Source organism: Chlamydotis macqueenii, chromosome 4 (genome assembly GCF_036417535.1).
Source record: "Chlamydotis macqueenii isolate bChlMac1 chromosome 4, bChlMac1.mat, whole genome shotgun sequence".
NCBI lineage: Eukaryota > Metazoa > Chordata > Aves > Otidiformes > Otididae > Chlamydotis > Chlamydotis macqueenii.
The window spans coordinates 54,609,845-54,631,612 of record NC_141559.1 but is presented as its reverse complement, the minus strand read 5'-3'; the positions used below and the strand labels follow the sequence as shown (position 1 = coordinate 54,631,612).

Here is a 21,768-nt window from a genome sequence, read left to right as displayed (position 1 = left end):
CTTTGTGGAGCAGCAGCTAGGGAGACCAGGCTGCTTGGTCTTTCTATGAAAAATAGAAAATGGGTCACATGTGCAGCCTGTTTCCTATTTTAAGAACTGTCTTCTCTGAAATGCTTTGACACTAATAAATAACAGTTGGTTTTAAGGCCGGACACTGACATCGTTGTTCCAGACGAGATAGCAGGGTGGTGACAAATCCGCCTTGCTCTGTACAGGGAGATGGGGCAGAGAAGACACTGAGGATGGGACTGGGAGAAAGCAGGAGGCTCATATGATGCTCCCCTGACAAAGGCTGAGTGCTCCAGGCCAGACATGTGAGAGGAGCACTGGCAGGAGGAGTCAAGAGAGGCCACTGGCCCATAAAGTACAACCCAGGTTAGTAACCAGTTTTAAAGCTGAATAAAGGGGAACCAGCACATTTCTGCAAGCCACACAAAGATGCAAACAAAAATGGGACCTAAAGAACTTGCAAGGTGCCTTGCAAGGCTAAAAAGGATCCAAGCAATTTCTGACACAGCTAAATAATGATAAATTAAAACAGCTTAAAGAAAGATATGTTGAGAGGCGACGCGACAAATAAGACATGATAAAACAAAAAAGCTTTTCAATTTCTCCACTCGGGGAACACAGACCAGACAAGCATCTCCACATCACACGTTTGACATACATCATCTCAATCAAGGGAGTTCTTTTGCTCTTCTTTCAGTTTTCTTCTTATTTGATTCCCAAATTCACGCACAAAATAGTGCCGTTTAAGAAAAATGCCAAAGGAGTCAACTGGATCTCATGTGGCTTTAATCACCTCAGAAGAAAAACGCCTGACAATTATTTAGATTTCAGATGCGGCAAAGCACTATGAGAAAACACAGAGGGACTCTTTATGAACTGCAAAGCAAAGTTAGTTCTTGTCACGAGACGCAGGGCCTGGATATGTTTTCAGCAACCAAGGCATTAATTGGGAGCAGGCAGAGGGGGCAAGGATGAGGCTCTCCAGGTCTGCAGCCCAAAGCTGCCGTGCATGGGAAGGCCAGGGAACGATGGGAAGGGCAGCGAGCTGGGAAAGGAGAACGCTTTTGAGGAAGCTATATCAGCTGTTTCTCCACACACTTGTTTTAAAAAAACCCAGCACCAAAACGAAGTAAGACAAAACAACACTTGAAAAGACCTAAGTTGCTGCACGGAGTCAGCTCTCAATGGTGGCCTGTGCAAGTAAAGCAGCAAAAACCCCTACTTGGCAGTTCATAAAGACAAATCTCTTTTCTCAGTAAGATTGCATGCTATAAACTAACAAAAAATGCTATCAAGAAGATTAGAGCCTTTATTTTCCACTTAAGCTTATACTGATAAGACAGTTTTTACAATAGTGTGCTATGCATGTGATAATACAAGACATCTTTTAAAACAGCCTATATTTCAGGCTTCAATGACGATTATATCTATGCTCTTGACATTCAATGCTGGAAAACTCTTTAATTAACTAGGATGGCAATGCTGATTTAAGATCACGGGTACAATGGGATTTAGTGAGTATTTTACAAAATTGGATTAAAAGGGAATAAGAGTACCTCCCACTTTAGTAAGACTGAATGAATTCGGTTTTAAGGGTCATATTCCAGAGGGAATGAGATAAAAGTGTCCACTTTATCTGCATTAATTTTAGTGTCATCCCTGCTAAAAATAGCGGAAGTTTCTGCAGTTAAGCTGTGTAGAAGACATTATAATCCTATCATCTACAGATGAAATCTTAAGACATATGCCTATCAAATGCTACCAGTTTTCTCTACTCACCCACCCTTACACATCAATGTGAGGATGTAGAAGACTGGAAATTGATAAAACTAAATGCAATGGGATGTCCCAAAATCTCAAGGCTCCTAGAAAATAGGTCCACCTGGATTATACCTTCTTGTACCAACAGTTTAGACCAGCAGATTTCACACATTTTTTTATTATTAATAAACAAGAGGCTCAGAAAATTCACAGCTATGGTTTTGTTGATTAAAATCAAGATACAGCAGAGTGCTGAGTATATATTTTTGCACGGCGGTCATATGACATTCCTGACAGCTACTCTTCAGAAACGCTGTTTTAGATGAATGCACAAGGCAGAGATTTAGCCACTTTTCACTTTTAAAAAGCTTAACAAACTTTTATGCCAATGATTAGATAGCTTTTACAACAACACTGGTAAATCGATACCTGTTTCAAACTCTCATAATTTCTCAAAGCCTTCAGGAATCACAGAGGAGTTAATTCTGGAGCTGTCTGGCTTGCTCGGGCTGCCAGTTTATATGCAAGAGTGAGGCCTCAGACTAAGATCTATCAATCTGCAATTTAGAAAAATCAAAGTATAACCTTATAGGAGAAGTCATTATCACAGGGGTTTATCAGGCGGGATCCTAGCTGGCATTGACTGGCTGTGCCAGAAGGGTATCTGCCTCTCTTCTGACTAGGTATGTTGGGCTATAGATAAAATAGATCCATGGGATTATTTATGCTGTAAAGATTTAGAATAAAAAGGCTTTCACAGCCCTGAAAAATAAACTGTTGAAGCCATCAAACTAGCTCATTTCCAAATGCATTTTCATTCAGATACAGAAATAACACAAGTCCTTCACTAGGGCACCAGTTGTTCAATGACATTAGCTTAATCTTACCAATATTATCGACTAATTCAATGTTTACCCCAGTAAGCAGTCCCATGGATGTGTAAAAGCCATCATTTGAATTGACTCTTAAAAGGAACTGGTCCATAATGTTAAATCACTTCAAGGATCTGAAACTGAAGTGAGCTTTCCCACTACAAGGTTTCCTATTTTTCTCCAAGCTTATAATTCTTATATCCAAATCTGCATCCATTGTCTCCAAAGTCTGTGGATCTCCCCCCACTTCGCCCCCAAATGTCAACCTACTGCAAGCTGGTCCCAGCAGACAATGAGGAGAACTGGCATTACCTGTCCAAACACACTACCACAGTACCATCGTGACGACTGAAGAGAAGGACACATCAGGCTGGCTGCAAATGCAGAGAAGACCCCTTTTGGCTTAACATATTATGTTAACAAATATGTTAAGCTAACATATTTTTGGATGAAGGTGGAAAAAGACCTAAGAGAACCCTCCAGTGCTTAAGAAACTTTCTTTTTCTTCTATAATGCAAACAGAATATGGATGAGAGAACTTACAGCATTCAGTGCAATACATTGGACAGAGGTGGAAAGGGCAACTGCCTTTATCATTATGATTATTAAAAATAAATGAAGTGGCAAGGTTAAAACAAATTCACCTTTGTTTCTCACTTACTGTCGCTATTTATAGCCAGGCAAAGTACGTGGTGAATGTTGTTGCCACTCCGATTTTGAGTTGTCTAACATTCAGCTAATGCTCATGAAAGTGAGGCACATGATGCAGGGCTGTACGGAGTTCGGTTTCATGTGATCAGGGATGTGCAGGAGATAAAGGCAGGCCACTAACTGGAAGAGCACTGATCAAGAAGAACAGGGAGACAATAACAACATCTCATGCTCCTTGATAAGGTTTCAGTGGAAACCTTATGTAGCATATTGTGCATCTTTGCATCTTTAAGAAATTAATTAAATTGTAAATGCTCCAAGCATTTATATAAAACATTTCCAACTCCCATTTTTGTCCTACAAAAACAAAACTCAAAGACACTTGGAAAATCTGGAGTGCACTAAAAATTTAAGTATTTCAGCTATTTTTTCCCTCTGCCTAAAATTAATTCTATGAGGCTAGCACCTAGTGAGGAATATGATGTTAAAATGATGTTTGATTTTTAAATTGTTGGTGCGCTAACAAAAATTTATTCCATTTTGCAGCAGAGGCAGGATTCACCCATCAAAAGAGACTGGCTGTCAGAGATGAAAGAGAGTAAAGAAATGGAGAGAGCCATTTTAAACATACAAGACAAGACTTTCATCTAATGCTGGACCATATGGGACAGTGCTATTAACCTTGGAAAAAACCTGACAGTACTGCAAAAGAAAAGAAGATGAAGGAAAAAAAAAAGGGAATAATTTACCTTCAATAACTTTTCTGATCTGTACCAACACGTTTCAAGAAGTCTACATTTATGCTTTTCCATGGGTGAAGGTTTTGCCAGGTGTCCCCTACATCTTTGTATACACCCAGAAGTGCTGGCATGGGTTTTCTTATGGTCTGCGTGTCCTTCCCCACCCCACCTGCTACGGTGCTGTCTATGGATACCTGGGCAGAGCGCAGCCGGCAAACACATGGCCGACTCCTTCGCCTGAATCACCTACAGACCTTTCTTTCACCTCAGTGGCATGTGATACTGACTGACAAAGCAGTGTACAGGACAGGTATTTCTGTAGTTTGTATTATTTCTGCCTGAAGAGCAGCTCCGCTCCTACTCTGTAGCTACAGATCCTCCTTGTCAATCGTCTCGTCGGTGCTTAAAAAACTCCCTCTGTGGGATTCCACCACCTCTCCTCCGCAATGCATTTGTAGACTAAATTCTCCTTACTCTTTGCAAGTGCTTTCCTAATATTTAAGCTATTTCCTTTTTTTTTTTTTTTTTCCTGAGAACTAAATGGATTACTTTTTATCTTGCCCTTGAGGGACATGAAAAACAATTGCTCACAATCCTCTTTGTAAGAACCTTTTCCACGTTTAAGCTCCCTGTCAGCTTTCTCTTTTCCGCACCAAACCAGTCAGTTCTCTCAATCCTTTCCCTTTGTCTCATAGGACATACTTTCAAGTCCCACTCGGGGTGCTCTGACTGACCCCTCACAGGGTACAGCCCAAAGTGGGCAAAGGTTGAGATCTCAGCGGTGCAGGCCGGGGCAGAAGCAGTTACCTGCGGTGCAGACAGCAGCTTCTGTGACACCTCCGGGAGCTATCAGTGAGGATTTCAGAGCCAGGCAAATGGCTCCGTACCTGCACTTCGAGGGATGCTCCTTCTCTTTCTGTGCCTAGCCTGGCCGCTCCCGCCCCCCACCCCCCCTACCCCGGACCACGCTGACTCCCGAGTCCCCCACAGCCCAGACCCCTCCTCGCAGCCACCCCGTGAGGAGGGCGAGCTCTCCCCACTGGGGTTTTCCTTTTTAAAAAATATTTCATTTAGGGGAGTATTTGGGGTCTTTACGCTGAGCCCCGCCGAGGTAAACCAGGATCCCCCTCCCCCTGGTGGGGGGAGCGTCTCACCTGCGCCCATCCCCGTGGCGGCGCGGCGGGGCGGGGGCGCGGAGGGTGCCGCGGGGGGCCGCGCAGCGCGGGCGCGGGGCGGGCGGGGGCGGGGGCGGAGCCGGCGGCGGCGGCGCGGCGGGGCCGGCCGTACACTCCGCAGCCCGCCCGCGGGGGCTCGGGCATCTCTTACGCGCCGGGCGGTGCGAGCGGGCAGCCGCGCCGCGCCGGGCTCGGGGGGTGGCGGTGGCGGCATGGAGGGCGCGTACCTCGCCTGGGAGCTGGTGCACGCCGTGCTGCTGCTGAGCCTCTTCCCCGCAGGTGGGAGCCGCGGGCGCGGGCGGGCGCGGAGCCCCGCGGGGCCGGGGCAGGCGCGGGCGGCTGCGGGGGAAAAAAAAAAAAACTTCGGCGGCAGCGGCTCCTTGCGAGGGGGCGACGGGAGCAGGGTTGTGTCGGAGCAGGGTTGTGCCGAGGGTCGCGGCGGCATTGCCCCGCGCTGCCTTTGCGGGACGCCCCGCCGGGGGGGAAGAAAAAAAAAAAGTGTCCTTTGTTTGCAGTGCGCGGTTGTCCGGGGCTGGGAGAGGGACAGGCTTATCCCCTTCCATCTCCCCGGGCCGGGCTGTTTTGACAATAAACTATCCGGTAACCGGTACAAAATGTCCCCGCGGTTAAGTGCTCGTTGAACAATAGGCAAGGAACGAGCCGCCGTCAGGTGTCCGGCGCTCCCCAGCAGCCGCAGAGCCTCCCCGGGGCGGGAAGAGGGGCTCATTGGCTCGGTGTCCTGCCGCGGGTGGGTGCCCCGCGGTCCGGAGGGGGCCGGGCAGGCGGCTCAACGCGGGACCGGGCGTCAGGCGGCTCTGGCACTGCTGGCCCCTCGCCTTGAAGAAGAAGGCGAGCAGTACCGCTCAGGCCTTCGGGAGGTCCGTCAGTCCCCAAACTTGGGTGCTCTGGCTGATGAATTCAAAGGTTCCCTTCCACGTCCTTGATAAAAAGGGAGTTTCCTTGCCCAACCTCACAGCCCTAGCGCACAGGGCGAGTGGTTTTACATGCAGCATCGCACTGGGCAACTTTGCACATGGTTTTCGGAGTCACCCTTGTCGCTGGTTGCGCAGTTTGTAGGCTTACGAGCATTTGTAGCTCTGCTGGGGAGGGTGCCGTGAGGAGGGGGCTGCTGGTGTCTGAGGAATTGTGTCCAGGAAGGAATTTTGGCCCTGTGCACTCAAATCTGAAAGCCGGTAAGCTGAAAGGTTGCTTTGCTACTTGGCTGAGAGCGAGCAGAGGATCCAGGGATGCGATGCACTGTGCGAGGTGTGTAACGCCTGCTGCCCCCGACGGAGAGGATCCCTGTGAGAGCAGCCAGAGAGGGCTCTGCAAGCCTCTGCCCATGCTGCTGGGAGCGAATAAAACTTAAACATGTTGCCATTGACACTTCTTCATTGTAAGCACTTTATTTTGGGATGTAGGAGAAGGCAGTAGTTGATTTATAAACATTCTTGTTAATAGTTTTGTTTGGGTGATGTTTTGGGTTTGCTCCCTTTTGTTTATTGATAATCTGAACTCGGTATCTGACAGTTTGGGCTTTCCTATTTAGAAATGCCCATGTACATCTGCAAAATGCTAGTGCTGTGGCCACAGGGATAGGAAAATCTCCTATCAATGGATTATTCCTCGAAATAAATTTTTTAAAAAGTTGAAATTATTAATACCCACCAACTTTCTTTAATTCATGGATTTCTTGCCTGCACTTGAAGGTTATAATTCGTCATATGGTTAGACTGTCCTTAAGGAAACCTTGAGACTGGTCGGACTGGCAGCATCTTCTGCAAGATGCAGGCTCCAGAGTACTGGAGTAGCAAGGAGGGATCCTTTCCTCTGGTTCTGGGTTCAGACACTTGTGGGAGACAATTTACCTCAGGGCCACATCAGACAAACTTGTATAGACAAAAATACCCTGTGTAGTAGGCATAAATGACTAGCTGTTGCGAAAGACAACTGTCTTTGGGTACATATGTATCACATGGATGTAGGAATATTCGGGGCTAGTTTTGTGCTGAAGGGGGTATCAGAGTGATGTCTCGTGTCCTGGCAGGAGTGAAGGGGACATCAGAAGTGACGGGCAGGACAGAGCTGATCTTCTGTGCTGGATCGCTCTGGAGCTAGCATGACCCTGGGTTACTTTTGGGTTTGCCTGAGTGCTGGCGTTTGGACGGGGTGATGTCCCAGAGTCCCTATTCAGAGCTATCCTGTTGTTTATCAGTATACAAATTTATATCAAGTACCTTTCTTTGGCTGTTAGTCAGGAGCTTCTTCCTTTGGTGGCAGATAGGGAAGGAGGATGTAGAAAACAGCTTGCTGTAGCTTCTTGGATGGTAAACCATTCATCTCCTCTGTCCAGAGCCCCTTCCTACTTTTTGTTTTTCTTACATCCTAACATATGCTGCCACTTTTCCTTCCTTTTGGGGATTGCCTAGTTCTCCTTCTATGCAATATTCTGAAATGGTCTTTTCTCTGTGTCCCCTGTCCTCTCCCGAGGCTTACCCCATCCCCCACCCCCCAGTACTCTGCCAGAGTCTCTCTGGCATTTCCATCCCATGGTCATGGAATACTGGACGTGGTACCTTTCAGCATCCATCAATATAGCAGGTTGTTTTTTTTTTTTTTTAGTTGGCTGCAGAGTGATAGAAAGCTTTCCTTGTGCCCAGAGGGAAGAATGTCTGTTTTCATAATGCTTCCTGCTACCTGTCAGCCGGGAGGGAGGAGGCTTGAAGGAGGAAGATTGAACTTGATGAGGATTCTGATTGCTGTCACTCAGTTGCTGCCTTGACCCCTGCAAACAGTCTGAGCATCCTGCCCTCCCTGCTCCCCCGTTTCCATCTCTGCTCTCTCCTTCTTCTCTACCTCCCTCCCCTGTGGCAGTGCAGATTCTCCTGCGCAGAAACGTGGCCCAAGGCCACTGCCAGGAGCAGCATGGAAATGTCAAAGATTGCTCAATACTTGACTCTTTTTTCCTTCCGTTACAACTGGGAAGCCTCTCCCAGCAAGTGCTTAAGTGATTTTTTTTTTTTCTTCAGGCTTTATAATAAAGAATGTGATAAATTTGGCAAGAAGCGAGACTCCCATTTGTATCCCATTTAAGTACCGTTCATAGACACTGGAGGCATTTCCATGTCCTCGTTTTGCAAGGGAGAGCCTCTCGTCAACAGGTGACTGCAGCCCTAGTCCCGCTGGGTTATACTGGCTCTCTGTGGGCTTTCCACCTCAGCCCTCCCAGAAACCTGGCGCTGATTCTCCACACAATAACACTCTTTGCATGTGTTTGGACTGACTGAAGGATCCTGAGTCACCTCCAGAAGGGACTTGTTGTGCCAGGACGCAGGTGGAATCAGAGAGGATATGTCTTTAGCACGTGTAAACAGGAGCTGGGACAGGTCTTAGGAGGAACATCTGAGTCATGTTCCAGGTGGTAGGAATTTCTCCTAGTGAAACTTGTGCTTTGTGAGAAACTCTAATGATACATCTATATTCTTTGGATTCCTGTCTGATCTGTAATTTGTTGTTATTGCAAGCTATTTGAAAGATTTTAAAGGCATATCTGGAGCTGTCAAGCTAAATACCAAATATTACGCATTTGTAGTTTGAAGGAAAGCTGCTTTCCAGCCTGAACTTTCAGTAAACACTCTGTTGTAATCTGAAGGTAAGGAATAACAAATTCTGGATGAAACAAGAACCACACAGCGTCAAAGAGTTTCAACAACATGTATGTTTATCTACAATACATGACAAACGATCTAATCTCATATCAATATTGTAGGAGAGAGGCAGTAATTGCTCAAGGTTAAGCCACTTCTCAGCTATTTCTCTCTGTCCGTGAAGATGAATGCCATTGCAGAGATCAAGCATTGCACATTGTCTTGCTCTATGTATGTGACACATGATTTTACAGATGTTGTTTTCTTTTTCATCTAGTACAAACATCTTCCAGGATTTTGACTCATTTCCTTAAGTCTCTTTCAGCTGTTCGGAGAACGGCTAGAGGAAATGAGGTCTAATATCCTAATGCATTGCATTTACTGTAAGTACCCTCTCACTCTAAGTGTAAATCTTTGCCTTTTTGTGATTTCTGAGTGTCCTTCTGAATATTCCCCTGCACAAGAAACAACTTGCAGTTGTTTCTGTCCTTCACAAACTCAGCAATCTCAGTTGAGTCTCTTCGGTCTTAATAGAGCTTGAGGTGTTCATTGTCACCTTAGGCGAAAGGGGAGAGCTGATGCTAAAGGCATGTAATGAAAGTGGTGATCCAGAGTTCAGTGCGTTACGTCTTTTGGACATTTATTAAAAAAGAAATCTGAAGAGAATGCACATACAAATTACTAGGACTTGGCGTAAAGGGAGTTCTAAAATTATTATTCCTCTTCTCTGTTATTTTACTGCAGAAGTATTGTGCTTGGCTTTTTCAGGGACATTTAGGAAACCAGGAGGGCTTTTTCTGAAAGGACCCTCTTTGACAGTGAACCCTGCAAACAGTCATAGATGAACGTAATTCTATGTGTGTGGGTAGCCTGCCTGGCCCGTTGCCAAACATAATGGCAGCCGAAGTGTGTTGTTTGTCCACCGGCCAAGATTGCTGCCGTTAGTGATAAAAGCGTAAGGGGAGTGTAAACATCTGGGTTTGCAGGGAGAACGCGACTCCTGTTTTCTAGGTTATACCAATTAGAAAGCAGAGTAAATGTTAATCCCTCAGCGGATTTACTCTTGGGGATTATGTTGATTTATTCTGAAAACATACGTTTTCAGATATACCTTTAAATGGATTTTTAATGATCTTTTTCGTGTCACAACCGATTTTTTTGCACAGTACGTAAGGCTCTTGGTTATATTATCTTTTACAGCAAACAAGCATGTAAAGAACAGAAAAGTTTCTAACGTTGCTATCATGCTATGCAACTCCTGGGCTGCTCCATACGGATCATTCCTGGAAATTGTAACTGAAATGAAGCATAATTTAGTAACATTACCAGCTACAGGAGGTTTTGTCACTGGGGGGCTGACAGCATTAAATGTCTATGATTTTAAGTTTCATCTGACAGCTGAGTCTATAATTATGTAGCATAATCATTAAATATCTGATACAGAGAAGAATTCGCTGGTCAGATAGGCGCTGGCAGTTGTAAATCTGAGTGATAAAGAGGATGCATGGGCTGATTTGATTTAAGAAGAGACAAAAAACTGTGGCAGGGAAATTTGGAAGTCAGAGAGATGCATTTCTTACAGGTTTTTTGGAAGCCTGGCAAATGCCAGGTTAGTCCTTCATCTCCTTTCCTTTCCTGTCCGTTATTGTCTCAAGCTAAGCAGCGCTCCTCTGCTGGTGCTGGATGAACGAGCTTTTCGTGACATGCAGTGGACTTCTGTTATAGGAAAGATTTGTGCAAAAGTGACACCAGAAAAAGAAATCAAACCTCTTGGTTATAACCTGTCATTCAGAGCCTGCATGTTTCAGAGGGGGGGAAAAGGTCCCAATGAGCTGCGTAGTAGGCATGGTTTGGGTACTCATATAACTAGGCCATCCAGAACTAACTAGGTTCCTGCTGAAGGGTATCATGAGATTAAAAACCTGCTCTTGGCTCTCTTAATCTGTTTTTTGTCCAGGAGTTAATAGGTGCACCGACATCACGTGCTGAAGCTTTTGTCCATAGCCCTCAGGACTGGAAACTTCATTTTTTGCTGAATGAAGTCTGACTTTCTCACATGTTCACCTGCCTCCCGTGGCTGATTTTCTAGGAGACAGAGTAAGCCGTAGGAAGCTCCCGCAGAACTGTAAGAGTAGGGCTGGAGGAGACCTGCGGAGGTCATCTGGTCTGTCCCCTGCTCTCCCCCGGCTCAGATGGAGCAGATCTTCCCAGGAAGATTTTTGTCTGACCTACTCTAAGGCAGACTTGTGGTGCGGAGTTCACCACGTGTTTTTTCTAGTGCATAACTAGTTGTTAAAGTTCAAAAGCTTCTCCTGAGACCTTCTCCCTTGCAGGTCGCTTAATTCCGTCCTTTATTTTCCCCTGCTCTGGTGGATAGAGTGAACCATCCTCTTTATAATTGCATTTTGCACATTAATAGTTAATGTCACATCTTTGACTTCTCTTCAGCCTTTTCTTTTGGTGCATCTTTTGTAACTCCTCCTCCTCTTCTCAGCCCTCTCCAAATTGTTTGCATTTCCTGAAGATGTGATATGTAAAATTGACATCTGACTCCAGATAACAAATGTAGGGCTTCCAGGTTGAACAAAATAGTTCCTTGTCTGTGTAGTGTGTGCTTCAATTTGATTCAAAGCATTGTAAATCTGATTTTAATCATGATTTAAATCAGCCAACAGTAAGCCTCATTTTAACTGTTTTGCATTTGTACTTAATCATTTTGTAAAGAAAGGTTTAACCTCCTTTATTACCATTGAGATAGTTTTAATTAAATATAGCCTTTGCACTTAATGTTATACTTATTTTGATTAATCACCATGCCTGTATTTAAGCAATTATGTAGCTTATTATATATACACGTATTCTGATTCTTCATATGTAGGTTTTAATATGAAACTAGGAAGTGTTGACATTTCTTGTATTAGATAATTGATTTTTTACTGATGATTTGCATCGATTACAATGAAGGAAACTAGATTTCTGACATGTTCTTCCGTTAGATAAATAGCACCGCATAGAAGCCAGCCAATTCAGAAGAAAAAACTCATTGAGAAATGTTTTGAAATAAAGAATTAATGTCTGAAAGGCCTATCTGTAGTCAAATCTGGTGGTTTCTAATCACTATGCTGTAAAAATTTTAGAACTAGTCCTCATCTTATCCTCTTTTTATTCTTAGAATGGCAATGGAAAGGAACATTCATGGGTTTTTTTTCAACTACTGGTCAGTAGCTCCTCTTTGAATGGGCTAGCTGCTTAATTGAGTTGTACTGAATGAACTGAAATAAATATTTTCTCTGCACCTGCTAGGAAACTCCAGATGCCAAAGGCTGGTTTATCACTGCGGCACAACCTGCCTAGAGGTGCTCAGCGGCTGACTTCCGTGAATTAGATAGTTTGATTATCTTTAAAATGTTGGCAGCAAATGTACGGCTTGAGTAATTTTTTTTTGCCTTTAATTCTTTTTAATGATTAGAGGAGTTCTAAGTTTAAATTTATGTTATTGTATTTTCAAAATTACTGTGGAATATTTTTACTTTTCAGAAGGAAAATGTGCATTATAAAAATGCTGCATTTTTACTTTTGATGCAAGATTAGGCTAAATATGCAGTTTAATAGGCTATTTCTACCTGAAGTGGTTCTGTTTTTATGCTTTAGATGCTTTTCTGCACTAGGACCTGGTATTGAGGCATTCATTTTCTGCTGCCTAGTGACTGCCTGATTCTCTTTACTTCTGCTGCCTGACTCTTTCTTTGCTACTTGATATGGCATGGAAGTGCATGCTATGCCTAGATGAGCATAACTTTTTAACTTTGAAAAGAAATTGTGTTACCTTCAACAAAATAAAAGCTTCCTTCCAGTAGTCTTCATTGTAACACAAGCTGTTGAAGTTTCCTATTCCATAGCACGTCCAACTTCCAGGTATTATACAGAAAATTGCTGACTTTGCAGCAATGCTAATATCATCATATCTAGGATTTGAGGTACGCAGCACAATAAAAGAGGTCGAATGGAAGGAGTAGAAGTAAACCCCGGGTTTCTGGTCTCCTCCCATAACCTAGATGCCATCATCAGGAGTGATGCTGAAATGGGATTCCCTGCTTAGGCAGGTGTTCCGACCACGCTCACAGCAGGATGCCCTCTTGTATGTCTCTCTTGGGGTAGGAAGGAGGACCACTTTTTCAATAAGCAGCTATATATGCCATGCATGTGTGATTTATGCTAGGGCTTATTAGTAAACTGGGAAATACAGTACAATTTGCAAGCAAAATAAGTAAGTGGGACTTCTGCTGACATTGGCGATTAAGTTCAGTGGCTGAGCTATGTATCTCTTTTCCAGAAAAGGACTAGGAAAAATAAAACTGGATTGTCAGAAAAATATCTAGGTCTCTGTTTTCAAGGTACTTCCAAGCCAACATCAGTGATAGGTCTTGCTGGGAGTTGGTGTGATTACTTGGGGCGAGATTTGTTCACGCTAGGAGGTTCTGGAGAACCTGTCAATGAATCCTCAACAAGTAGTCCTAGTCACAGTTTCAGAAGTCATGTGCGAATACTAACACATTAAAAATGCAGTTATTAGGTTTGTAAGACAGTGCTTTTACAAGGATTTTCTAACAACATCCTAATTAGCAGCAAAGTTTGTGCACAAGTTAGTCAAAGGAAATCTAATTTATTGCAGGCTTATTCAAAATAACTGAATAGGTAAAGATAATTTATATGGACAAATACAGACATACTCCAAAATCCACTTCTTAAATGGATCTGTGTGCTATGGGGACGCATGATGTGATGCAATGACTTGTATTTTGGTAGTAGAGCTCTATTAATACTTAAGCTATCTTATTACTAAACTCAGCACTTTTCTCATGAATCTGTCCATTCTTTAAGTGAAGGAAAAGAGAATACAAAGTAATATGGACGTAAAAATTAGCTGTGTCTTTTCTGCAAAATTTGGTGCACATGTTTATTAATCTGAAGGTCTTGTTTATTACTGTGGTCTTCTAGGAAAAAGTACTGCACTAGATATCTAGAGAAAGTAAAAGGCAGTGCTCCTCTTTGTGGTGTTTAATGTGGTCCATTGTAAGAGCAATGATAACATCATTATGCAATTATTGGTATATTTTCCTCTCTGGAGGCCTTATGTAGATGATTACCAGTGCACCTTTTAATGAAATTGCTACTATTTGATAAAATTTCTGCCAGGATTTGAAATAATTAGAATTTGCATTGCCGAAAGTCTTATATCTCCTTCCTCAGTTGAGCCTTTTCCAAATAGGCATTAATTCAGATTGCAAAATGATTCACTGTTCTCCAGTTTTCTCATTTCTCTTCATTAAAGCTACCTTTTCAATGTGTTTCAGAAAACATGCTTTCAAGCCCCTGTTGCTCATTACAAGGAACATTCATTCAAAATGGAAGTTGAAAGATACTGCACCTTTTAATGTAAATGTCAGCAAAGAGAAGTGAGAAGAAAAAGCCATTAAAGGAGTAGACTGGATGAGTGACAGCTGAATTTGAATACACTGTGCATTACAGCACTTTTTCTCTCCTTCTAATCTTTCTCCATGCTTACTTTATAATTTGTTTGTTTATGTGCCTAACAGCTGATAAAACTAACTGTGGGAACAGCTGGTTAATAAATAATTTTGGAAATTAGTGGGAAGAAGGCTCCTTCAGTAGGAGCAAGGATCGGTCTAAATGTGTAAATCTCAGTGCTGACAAGTGTTGTGGCAAACAGTTGCTCATTTTTGCAAACCTTACTTGTATGCGTGTACATACATATATATTTATGTGTCCTCTGTACTTTTCTGTGAATAAGAATTAGCAGGTAGTTGTTTTAAGCTTAGACCATTCCTTTTGAAAAAAATCTGATAGATCAATCATGCTTTGGGTTTGGTTTTGCTCATTAGTGCGTTGCCTGTGGATTCCTGCTGTAATAAAATGAACTGATCGCCTGGAATAGGTTGTTGCTGATAGCACTTCAATATGAGTGACTAGACTGCTGTCGTGCATATGGTGCTCCTTCCAAGAACAAACTCCCAAACCCTGAAACAACAGAAAAAGCCCCAAAGCCATGACTTCCCACAAAAAGAGGATTCAGTAGGGTGTCATACCCAGCCATGGAAAGGAGCATGACGTTTGATCCTGCTGTGGCCATTTAGTCTGTGTGCTAAACTGGAATTATATTTAGCTGCATCTCTGCTTTGACAGATGCCTCTATTAAGCTGTATTAGCGGTGTAAGGCATGCTGATCAGAAAGGGCAAGCTCCTTGGTAGGCAGGAAAAGTGGCCTTTTTGCGCGGCTGGAGTTTCCTCACCCCAGCAAGGGAAGACAAAGCAGCCGGGGAAGAGGAAGACGTGTCTGTCTCTGTAAGGTGCAGTTTTTTTCCCCAGCCCCTTGCCTTGAGGGAGTGTTGCATTTGCATGGATAGGGCGGCTCTCAGGCGTTTGCTTTGGAGGTCATGTGCAGAATGGGCTCTGCTAAGCCTGCTTCTGAAGTAAGGAAGCAAAGCGCGATTAGCTGTTGCCACTAATTGCTGCGGCAAGACCCTCCGCCGGGAGGATCTGCTGGCTTCCACCCACAAGCAGGGGGATCAGCCCAGGTGCTCGCGCTTGTCCTGCAGGAAGATCCTGTGAATGTCTCTCTTGGAGAGTGGGATGTGCGGGGGCTGGAGAGCTGGCTGGATTTGTCTTCTTGCCACCTGCCTCCGATGCTGGCTGTTCCCGATTAACGACATATCGTTCAGAGGGGTGCATAACCTCTCTTCAGGTGAGGCTGGGTGTCTTCTCTGTTGCCTAGGCTATTTCCTCTGCAAGAGGTAAGCACCAAGCGTCTCTTACTTGTCCTGTGAAGTGCTGTCCCAGGGTGTGAGGTGTTTAGTGAGGCAGATCGACATAGGAGTAATCCCAAACCATGGGGCTGAAAGCTTCCCGTGGGGTGTCACTGCAAAGGGGGGCATCTCACAGCCACAGCCAAGGTCCAGCTGCCGCCGTGGTTCCCCATGCTCGTGCCTCCACAGACGATAAAGACAACCTTTGTTCCAGCCTCCTTCCACTTCCTCTTTTTGGGTTTGTCATGGGTGGGAATCCGCTGGCTGCCTTCACACGTGCTCTTTGTCTTGGGGGATACCCGTTTCTCCTTTATGCTGCCTGCAGCTGGGGTCGGTTTGTCTATGCCTTTGCATGCTGGGCTGCCGAGCTCCTGCCTTCTGCCCTCCACAGTGCCCTTCCTCTGCCCCCTTGCCCACTCAGGGTGAAGGGTCTACCGGGGTGGGAAGGCTCGGCGAGAAGACAGCAGTTGCTCTCATGCAGCTGGGTAAATGCCAAAGCCCCCACTAATCCTCCCCACTGGTTTTCTGCTCCGTACAGCCCCTGAGGATCCAAAACTTCAGAGCAAGTGTCAGAGCTCTGCGTTTCTGCTTGGGAAACATGGCGTTGAATCTGTCGGTCAGCAGATGGCACTGACTCTGTCAGATGGGTTAGAAACAAACCACTTAGTTCTGCAGGGAAACCTGATCAGTCTAGACCCTCTAATACATACCCAATGACAGTTACATTATTTTTCAGTCTCCAGGATGAAGTTGGGGCAGAGGAGCCGGTCAGCGTTTCTGTCAAGGATTTGTGGCATTCATATATGCCCAGAGTCCATGATGCTTGCAGGGGACAATCACATTTTTGGTATTTTTTGGTTTGTGTCTTTGAAGAAGACACTAGCATAGAGGTTGCTGTGAATGGTTTCTTTAGCAAAGAGACTATAATGCTAGCCTTTTCCCCCGCAGCCCAGCTGAAAGGGGTCTGATGCAGCTTTCAGATCAAATAATTTTAAATTGACATTTGCCGTTGCTAAACTTTTCATCTAGCATAAGGGAATGTGTCTGTTTAGCGAAGTGGAACAAAGCAAATAAGCATGTGATAGCATCTCTCCTTTGAAAAATCTGGGAGATTTTATACATCAGAGTAAATTAAAGTTGTTTCAGTGTGATTAATGCGAGTTTGACACTTTATTTGTTTCCTTCGGACGTGAAATGGCAGGACAAAGAAAATATAATTGAAAAGGTTTTAAATTCATCTCCATCACAGCATATGTCAAGTGTCATAGTGGCTTTAACAAATGAGAGATGGAGTTGGAAAGGCGATACACTTCCATCAGACCAGCTAATACTGAAGAAGGCAACGACCGGGCGGGCTTCTGGCTAGGACTTGTGTAAAAGGGATATTTTTGTGTCTGCTTTTCTTTCAGACCTGCAGGAGACTCGTGTATCTGAAAATATGGTTCATTTTTCCAGCAGTGCTGGGTACGCTGAAAGAGGATATTACCTCTCTGCAAGCCATGTCTTGCTGATATTCCCAGACCATTGCATCTACAACACTGCTACTGCTTTAACTGATAAAGCATATCTCTCGCTTCTGCTCTCTTATGTTCTTGTAGATGAGAAACTGAAAAATGCGGTGAGTGAGGTCTGTGTGATAGCCCTTGGAATGAACCCAGTGCCCAGAATGAGCAGGCACTGAGAAGAAAGTTGTCTCTTGAATTCCAGCCAATCATGACATCTTACACGAAAGTCGCGGACGTTTTGTCCCTTGAGGTTTAGCTCCTCGGTGCATTTGTTATAGAAATACGTTAACTGGTTTAGAAATCATGGTCAGGATCAGGTCGTGGTCAGGTCATCGTTTTTGTTGTGCAGTGTTTGTACAGCTTACATGGGGACGGCTGATGACTGTGAAGGTTACGGAGGAGCATGAGGGGAAGAGGCAGAAACTCAGAAGAGCCTGCTGTGCCCTCACACAGTGTGTTGCAGCCTTGGGAGAGGCAAAGAGAAGGGATCTGGGTGGGAATGAAGCCGCTGGCGGGTCGCTGCCAGTCCTTGGGTCTTGGCAGAAAGGCTGATGCTGGACGTGAGCAGGTTGTGGCTGTACTGTTAAGCTGCATTGTGACCCTGTCTTGGGAGATGTTTGAGATAAGTTAAATGTAGAAGGGGGTGGGATAAGGCAGGTTTTTTTGTTTTGTTTTGTTTTGTTTTTCTCTGAAAGCAATCTGTTGTTCTATAGAGCTGTCACAAACAACTTCTTCCTTTTAATGTTTAGATAAGAGTTGAGAGAGGAAACGGCCACAGAGGGACTAACCTGTTGGCCTAAGGCTGTGCAGGAAATCTGTGGCAGAGCTGGGAATAAAATCCATGGTGCTTAGCTCTTCATCTTATTCCATGGCAGTCCCACGTCCTTTTTTTGCTTGGCAGCTGGAGATGGTCTCCAGGTGCTTGTGAGCGGGATGTGGACCTGTACCTGATGTGCTTCTGCATGCTACAGCGATGTTGTGGCTCAGGCTGAAAAGCTCCCGCATAACACTTTTTTTTTTTTTCCCCCAGGATGGTGCACTCCTTAGCCAAAGCTTTTTTTTGTTTGCACATCCCTTAATTGTTACAGGAGCATTCTGCTGTCCTTAATCATATCCCCACAATTTGACCTGCATTTCCTATCAGTATTATCTAGAGCTGTTTAGTTTTCTAATTCCTCCAGCCCAGTTTTCCAGATGTTCCTTCTGCATGCAGAAGTCACAACTGCCATACTCCCCCCCCTTTCCTCCCTCTCCCTTCATTTTAGGGCTTAGGAAGCTGCTTGTAATATATTCATATATTCTGCTTCTTTTTTTCAGTTACACAGCCTTGTGCACAAGTGATCCCAGCATTGTAGTTTTTAACTTACATTTGTTATATTACAGGGAGAAGCTAGCATAGTGGAAGTGACTCTTTTCAGCTGTGAGACACAAATTCAGAATATCCAAAACGGGCCTTAGACTTTCCAGCTCTGAGCTTTGCAATTTGTTTTACTTTTTAAAAAAAATTTATTCTTTATTATTTATTTGAATTTATTTAATTATTAAATATTTGCCATAATAAACATATTTTGTTAATATAAATAATCACCTGCTAGTCACCCTTGTTAACAACTCAGTGTGGTACTCTGGCTATGCAGTTTACAAAGAGTGTTGGGTGTTTTGCAGTGGGATCCACAGCCCTTGACCAACAGCAGGATCATGTGCCCCTACTAGCCCGCAGGAGCCATGGGGGCAGAGGGTGGGTTTCCTCACTTCCCTTTGTCCTGTGGGGTCCCCGTGGTCAGATGGCCTTCACAGAGGTGGTGACACTCAGCTGAATAATGAGGTAATGGTCCACCTAATGGTCCTCTTCCAAGGCGTAAGGAGATAGAGAGAGGGTGGAGGTGTGTCCAGATGTGGGTCAGATAACAGAGTAAGGCTGCACACCTCCACCTGGAGATTTTCAGTGGAGATGTAGCCATGAGTTTCTCCATCCTGGTGCTCAGAGAGTTTAGAATCCCACTGGTGGCTGGTAAAGTCATCATCCTGCATGGAGTGGACATGGAGCCCTGGGAGGAGGTAGCAGACTTCAAATCCCTTGGGGTTCAGCACTTGGAAATCTCTTCCCATCCCTGGCGTATATCCTGCCAACACAACTGATTCCCAAATTATTAGTGTTACTGTCATGGTTATGCTCATTTGTGTTTGGAGGGTTTTGGATTTGTGTCACTGGCATGTGCAAGAGCAACAGCAGGCCAGGAGGAGCCCTGTCCTGTCTCAGGTGTGGTACAAATTTGCTCTCGGACGTGAGACGTTAGCAGTCTGAGAAAAGATCAAGAGAAAGCAGATGGACACATGTTGTGGGGATTAGTCCACTGGATTACAAGTTGTTGGTTAAATTCTCAGATTTCTGTTACTTAATTATTCCTCCAAAAAGGAAATACAAAGTAATTCCCATCTTTCTAAGCACCAATTTAATTCTTATCTTTTAAAACAGGCAATAGTTAAGTGCTTAATACTAAGCACATCTGATAGTTCTTGCATTTACAACCTGCTTTTACACTGCCATACTTTTCTTGAAGACACATTTTCTGAAGGCAACAGAGAAAAAGCTTTAGATTGTGGGAATCCTTTGCACAAGGCATTAACTCAATTTGTAAACTGTTTTGCTGAGAATTTGTAGGCTGTGTAAAGGAACCATAATAAGATTGTCTCAAAATATGAGTGATGGTTTCACCTAGAACATCATGGCTTTTGTGGTGGAGTGCCCAGTGTTCTAGTTCGCTCTACACCTTTCTTTCCCCAGCTCTGGTACATAATGTATTTCTTGTGCATCGAGACGGAGTCATGCTCTGCTGTGTTGCTTACCATCTTTAAAAACTTCCCACCAACTTGCTAGATAGTCCTCATAATAAATGCTACAAAATTTTGAACTCCTAACCTGCGTGGGTATGATGAGTCCTAGGGGAAAGAGTAGGTAAGGCTGCCGTGAGACCCCACCTGGAGTATTGCGTCCAGCTCTGGAGCCCCCAACATAAGAAGGTCGTGGATCTGTTGGAGCAGGTCCAGAGGAGGGCCACAAAGACTAGAAGAGGGCTGGAGCACCTCTCCTATGAGGACAGGCTGAGAGAGTTGGGGTTGTTCAGCCTGCAGAAGAGAAGGCTCTGGGGTGACCTTATAGTGGCCATCCAGCACCTAAAGGGGACTTATAAGAAAGATGAGGAGAAACTCTTCAGCAGGACCTGTTGTGATAGGATGAGGGATAATGGTTTTAAAAAGAAGGAAGCAGATTCAGACTTGGTATAAGGAAAAAATTTTTTACAGTGAGGGTGGTGGAGCACTGGAACAGGTTGCCCAGAGAGGTGGTGGATGCCCCATCCATGGAAACATTCAAGATTAGATGGGGCTCTGAGCAACATGATCTGATTGAAGATGTCCCTGCTCCTTGCAGAGGAGTTGGACTAGATGACCTTTGAAGGTCCCTTCCAACCCAAACTATTCTATGATTCTAAAAGTCACAAAAGTTGCATAAAAATATGCAATTATGTTTTTCTTAGTCTTTCTGGCAAATATTATTTCTAAATAAGGTTGTTTATATGTTCATTCATGTGAGTTTGTGTAGAGGATTAATGTACTTCATGTGAAAAATTTCTGGTAGTGATAGAAAAACAGGAGCTGGTGAACTGCCTGTTGAGTTTATCACAGATGAATAAATCTTCATCCAAGGGAGATGGGGAGAGAACAAGGGCTCCCACCAAAACCCAGGCTGCAGACCAAGTAATTAGACTCTGCAGATGGTCTGACCATCCTTTGCTTCCTACTCTGGGGTGGATTTGTCAGGAAGAGGAGCAGTTACCTGACCTGCTCTTAATCCTGTTTGTAACTTAAGAACAACTAAAGCTGTGAGATGAGTGAATTAAGTCTGGAGTGTATAACCTCATCGCAACTAATTATCCAATTGTTTTGCTTGAACGTCGGTTGTTATCTGTGTGGGTAGGGAAATTCAGCTCTAAAAGGAGACACAGAGTGTGTTTTGTCATACAAGTGGTGTCGGTTTTTGAGAAATTTTCCATCCCCAATAAGACATGGCTATTATACATCCGGTCTAACTGCACAGTACTGTGCTATGTGTGTGGCGATGGATATTTGTAGGACTAAAGAGCCAGTCTTTAGAAACGGAAAGGGTCAGCATTTGCACACATCATAGTGATGTGTTTGGATCCGCACTCATTTGGTATGGTAGGAGAGTTACGACATTAAGCTATGGACTGCTATCTCTGATCTGTCCTGTTCCTCTGCAGACCAGTTAATGACACCCTACCTTGACCTTCACGTGCCCTTGTGCCCGAGGGTTGGGTGGTTAAGTGGGTTTGGGAAGGTGTTGAAGCCTGGCTATGTGGTGCATTATAGGCTGGTTCTGTCTGGGCATTTTGGAGCCTAAGCTTACCCCATGTGTCATTAATCTGCTGTATAAACACAGGGGAGAGAAGTGGAGGGAGCAGTTCAGCAAGCCAGGCTGGCTCAGCGTTTCCTCAGGGGCAAGTGAATGAGCTTATTCTCTGTGTAGCTCTGGGGCTCTTTGGATGAAGTTACTCCTTGCTGCAG

General features: G+C 44.3%; 1 protein-coding gene across 1 annotated transcript in view; it reads left to right on the top strand.

Moving 5' to 3' along the window:
- The first annotated feature begins 5,368 nt into the window (after nt 1-5,368).
- KIT (KIT proto-oncogene, receptor tyrosine kinase) overlaps nt 5,369-21,768 on the top strand; it is a 56,371-nt gene continuing 39,971 nt past the window's right edge. The window contains exon 1 of the mRNA XM_086746451.1: nt 5,369-5,487. Coding sequence (XP_086602577.1) covers nt 5,421-5,487 — 67 coding nt within the window. The 5' untranslated portion in view covers nt 5,369-5,420. The remainder of the gene's footprint in view (nt 5,488-21,768) is intronic.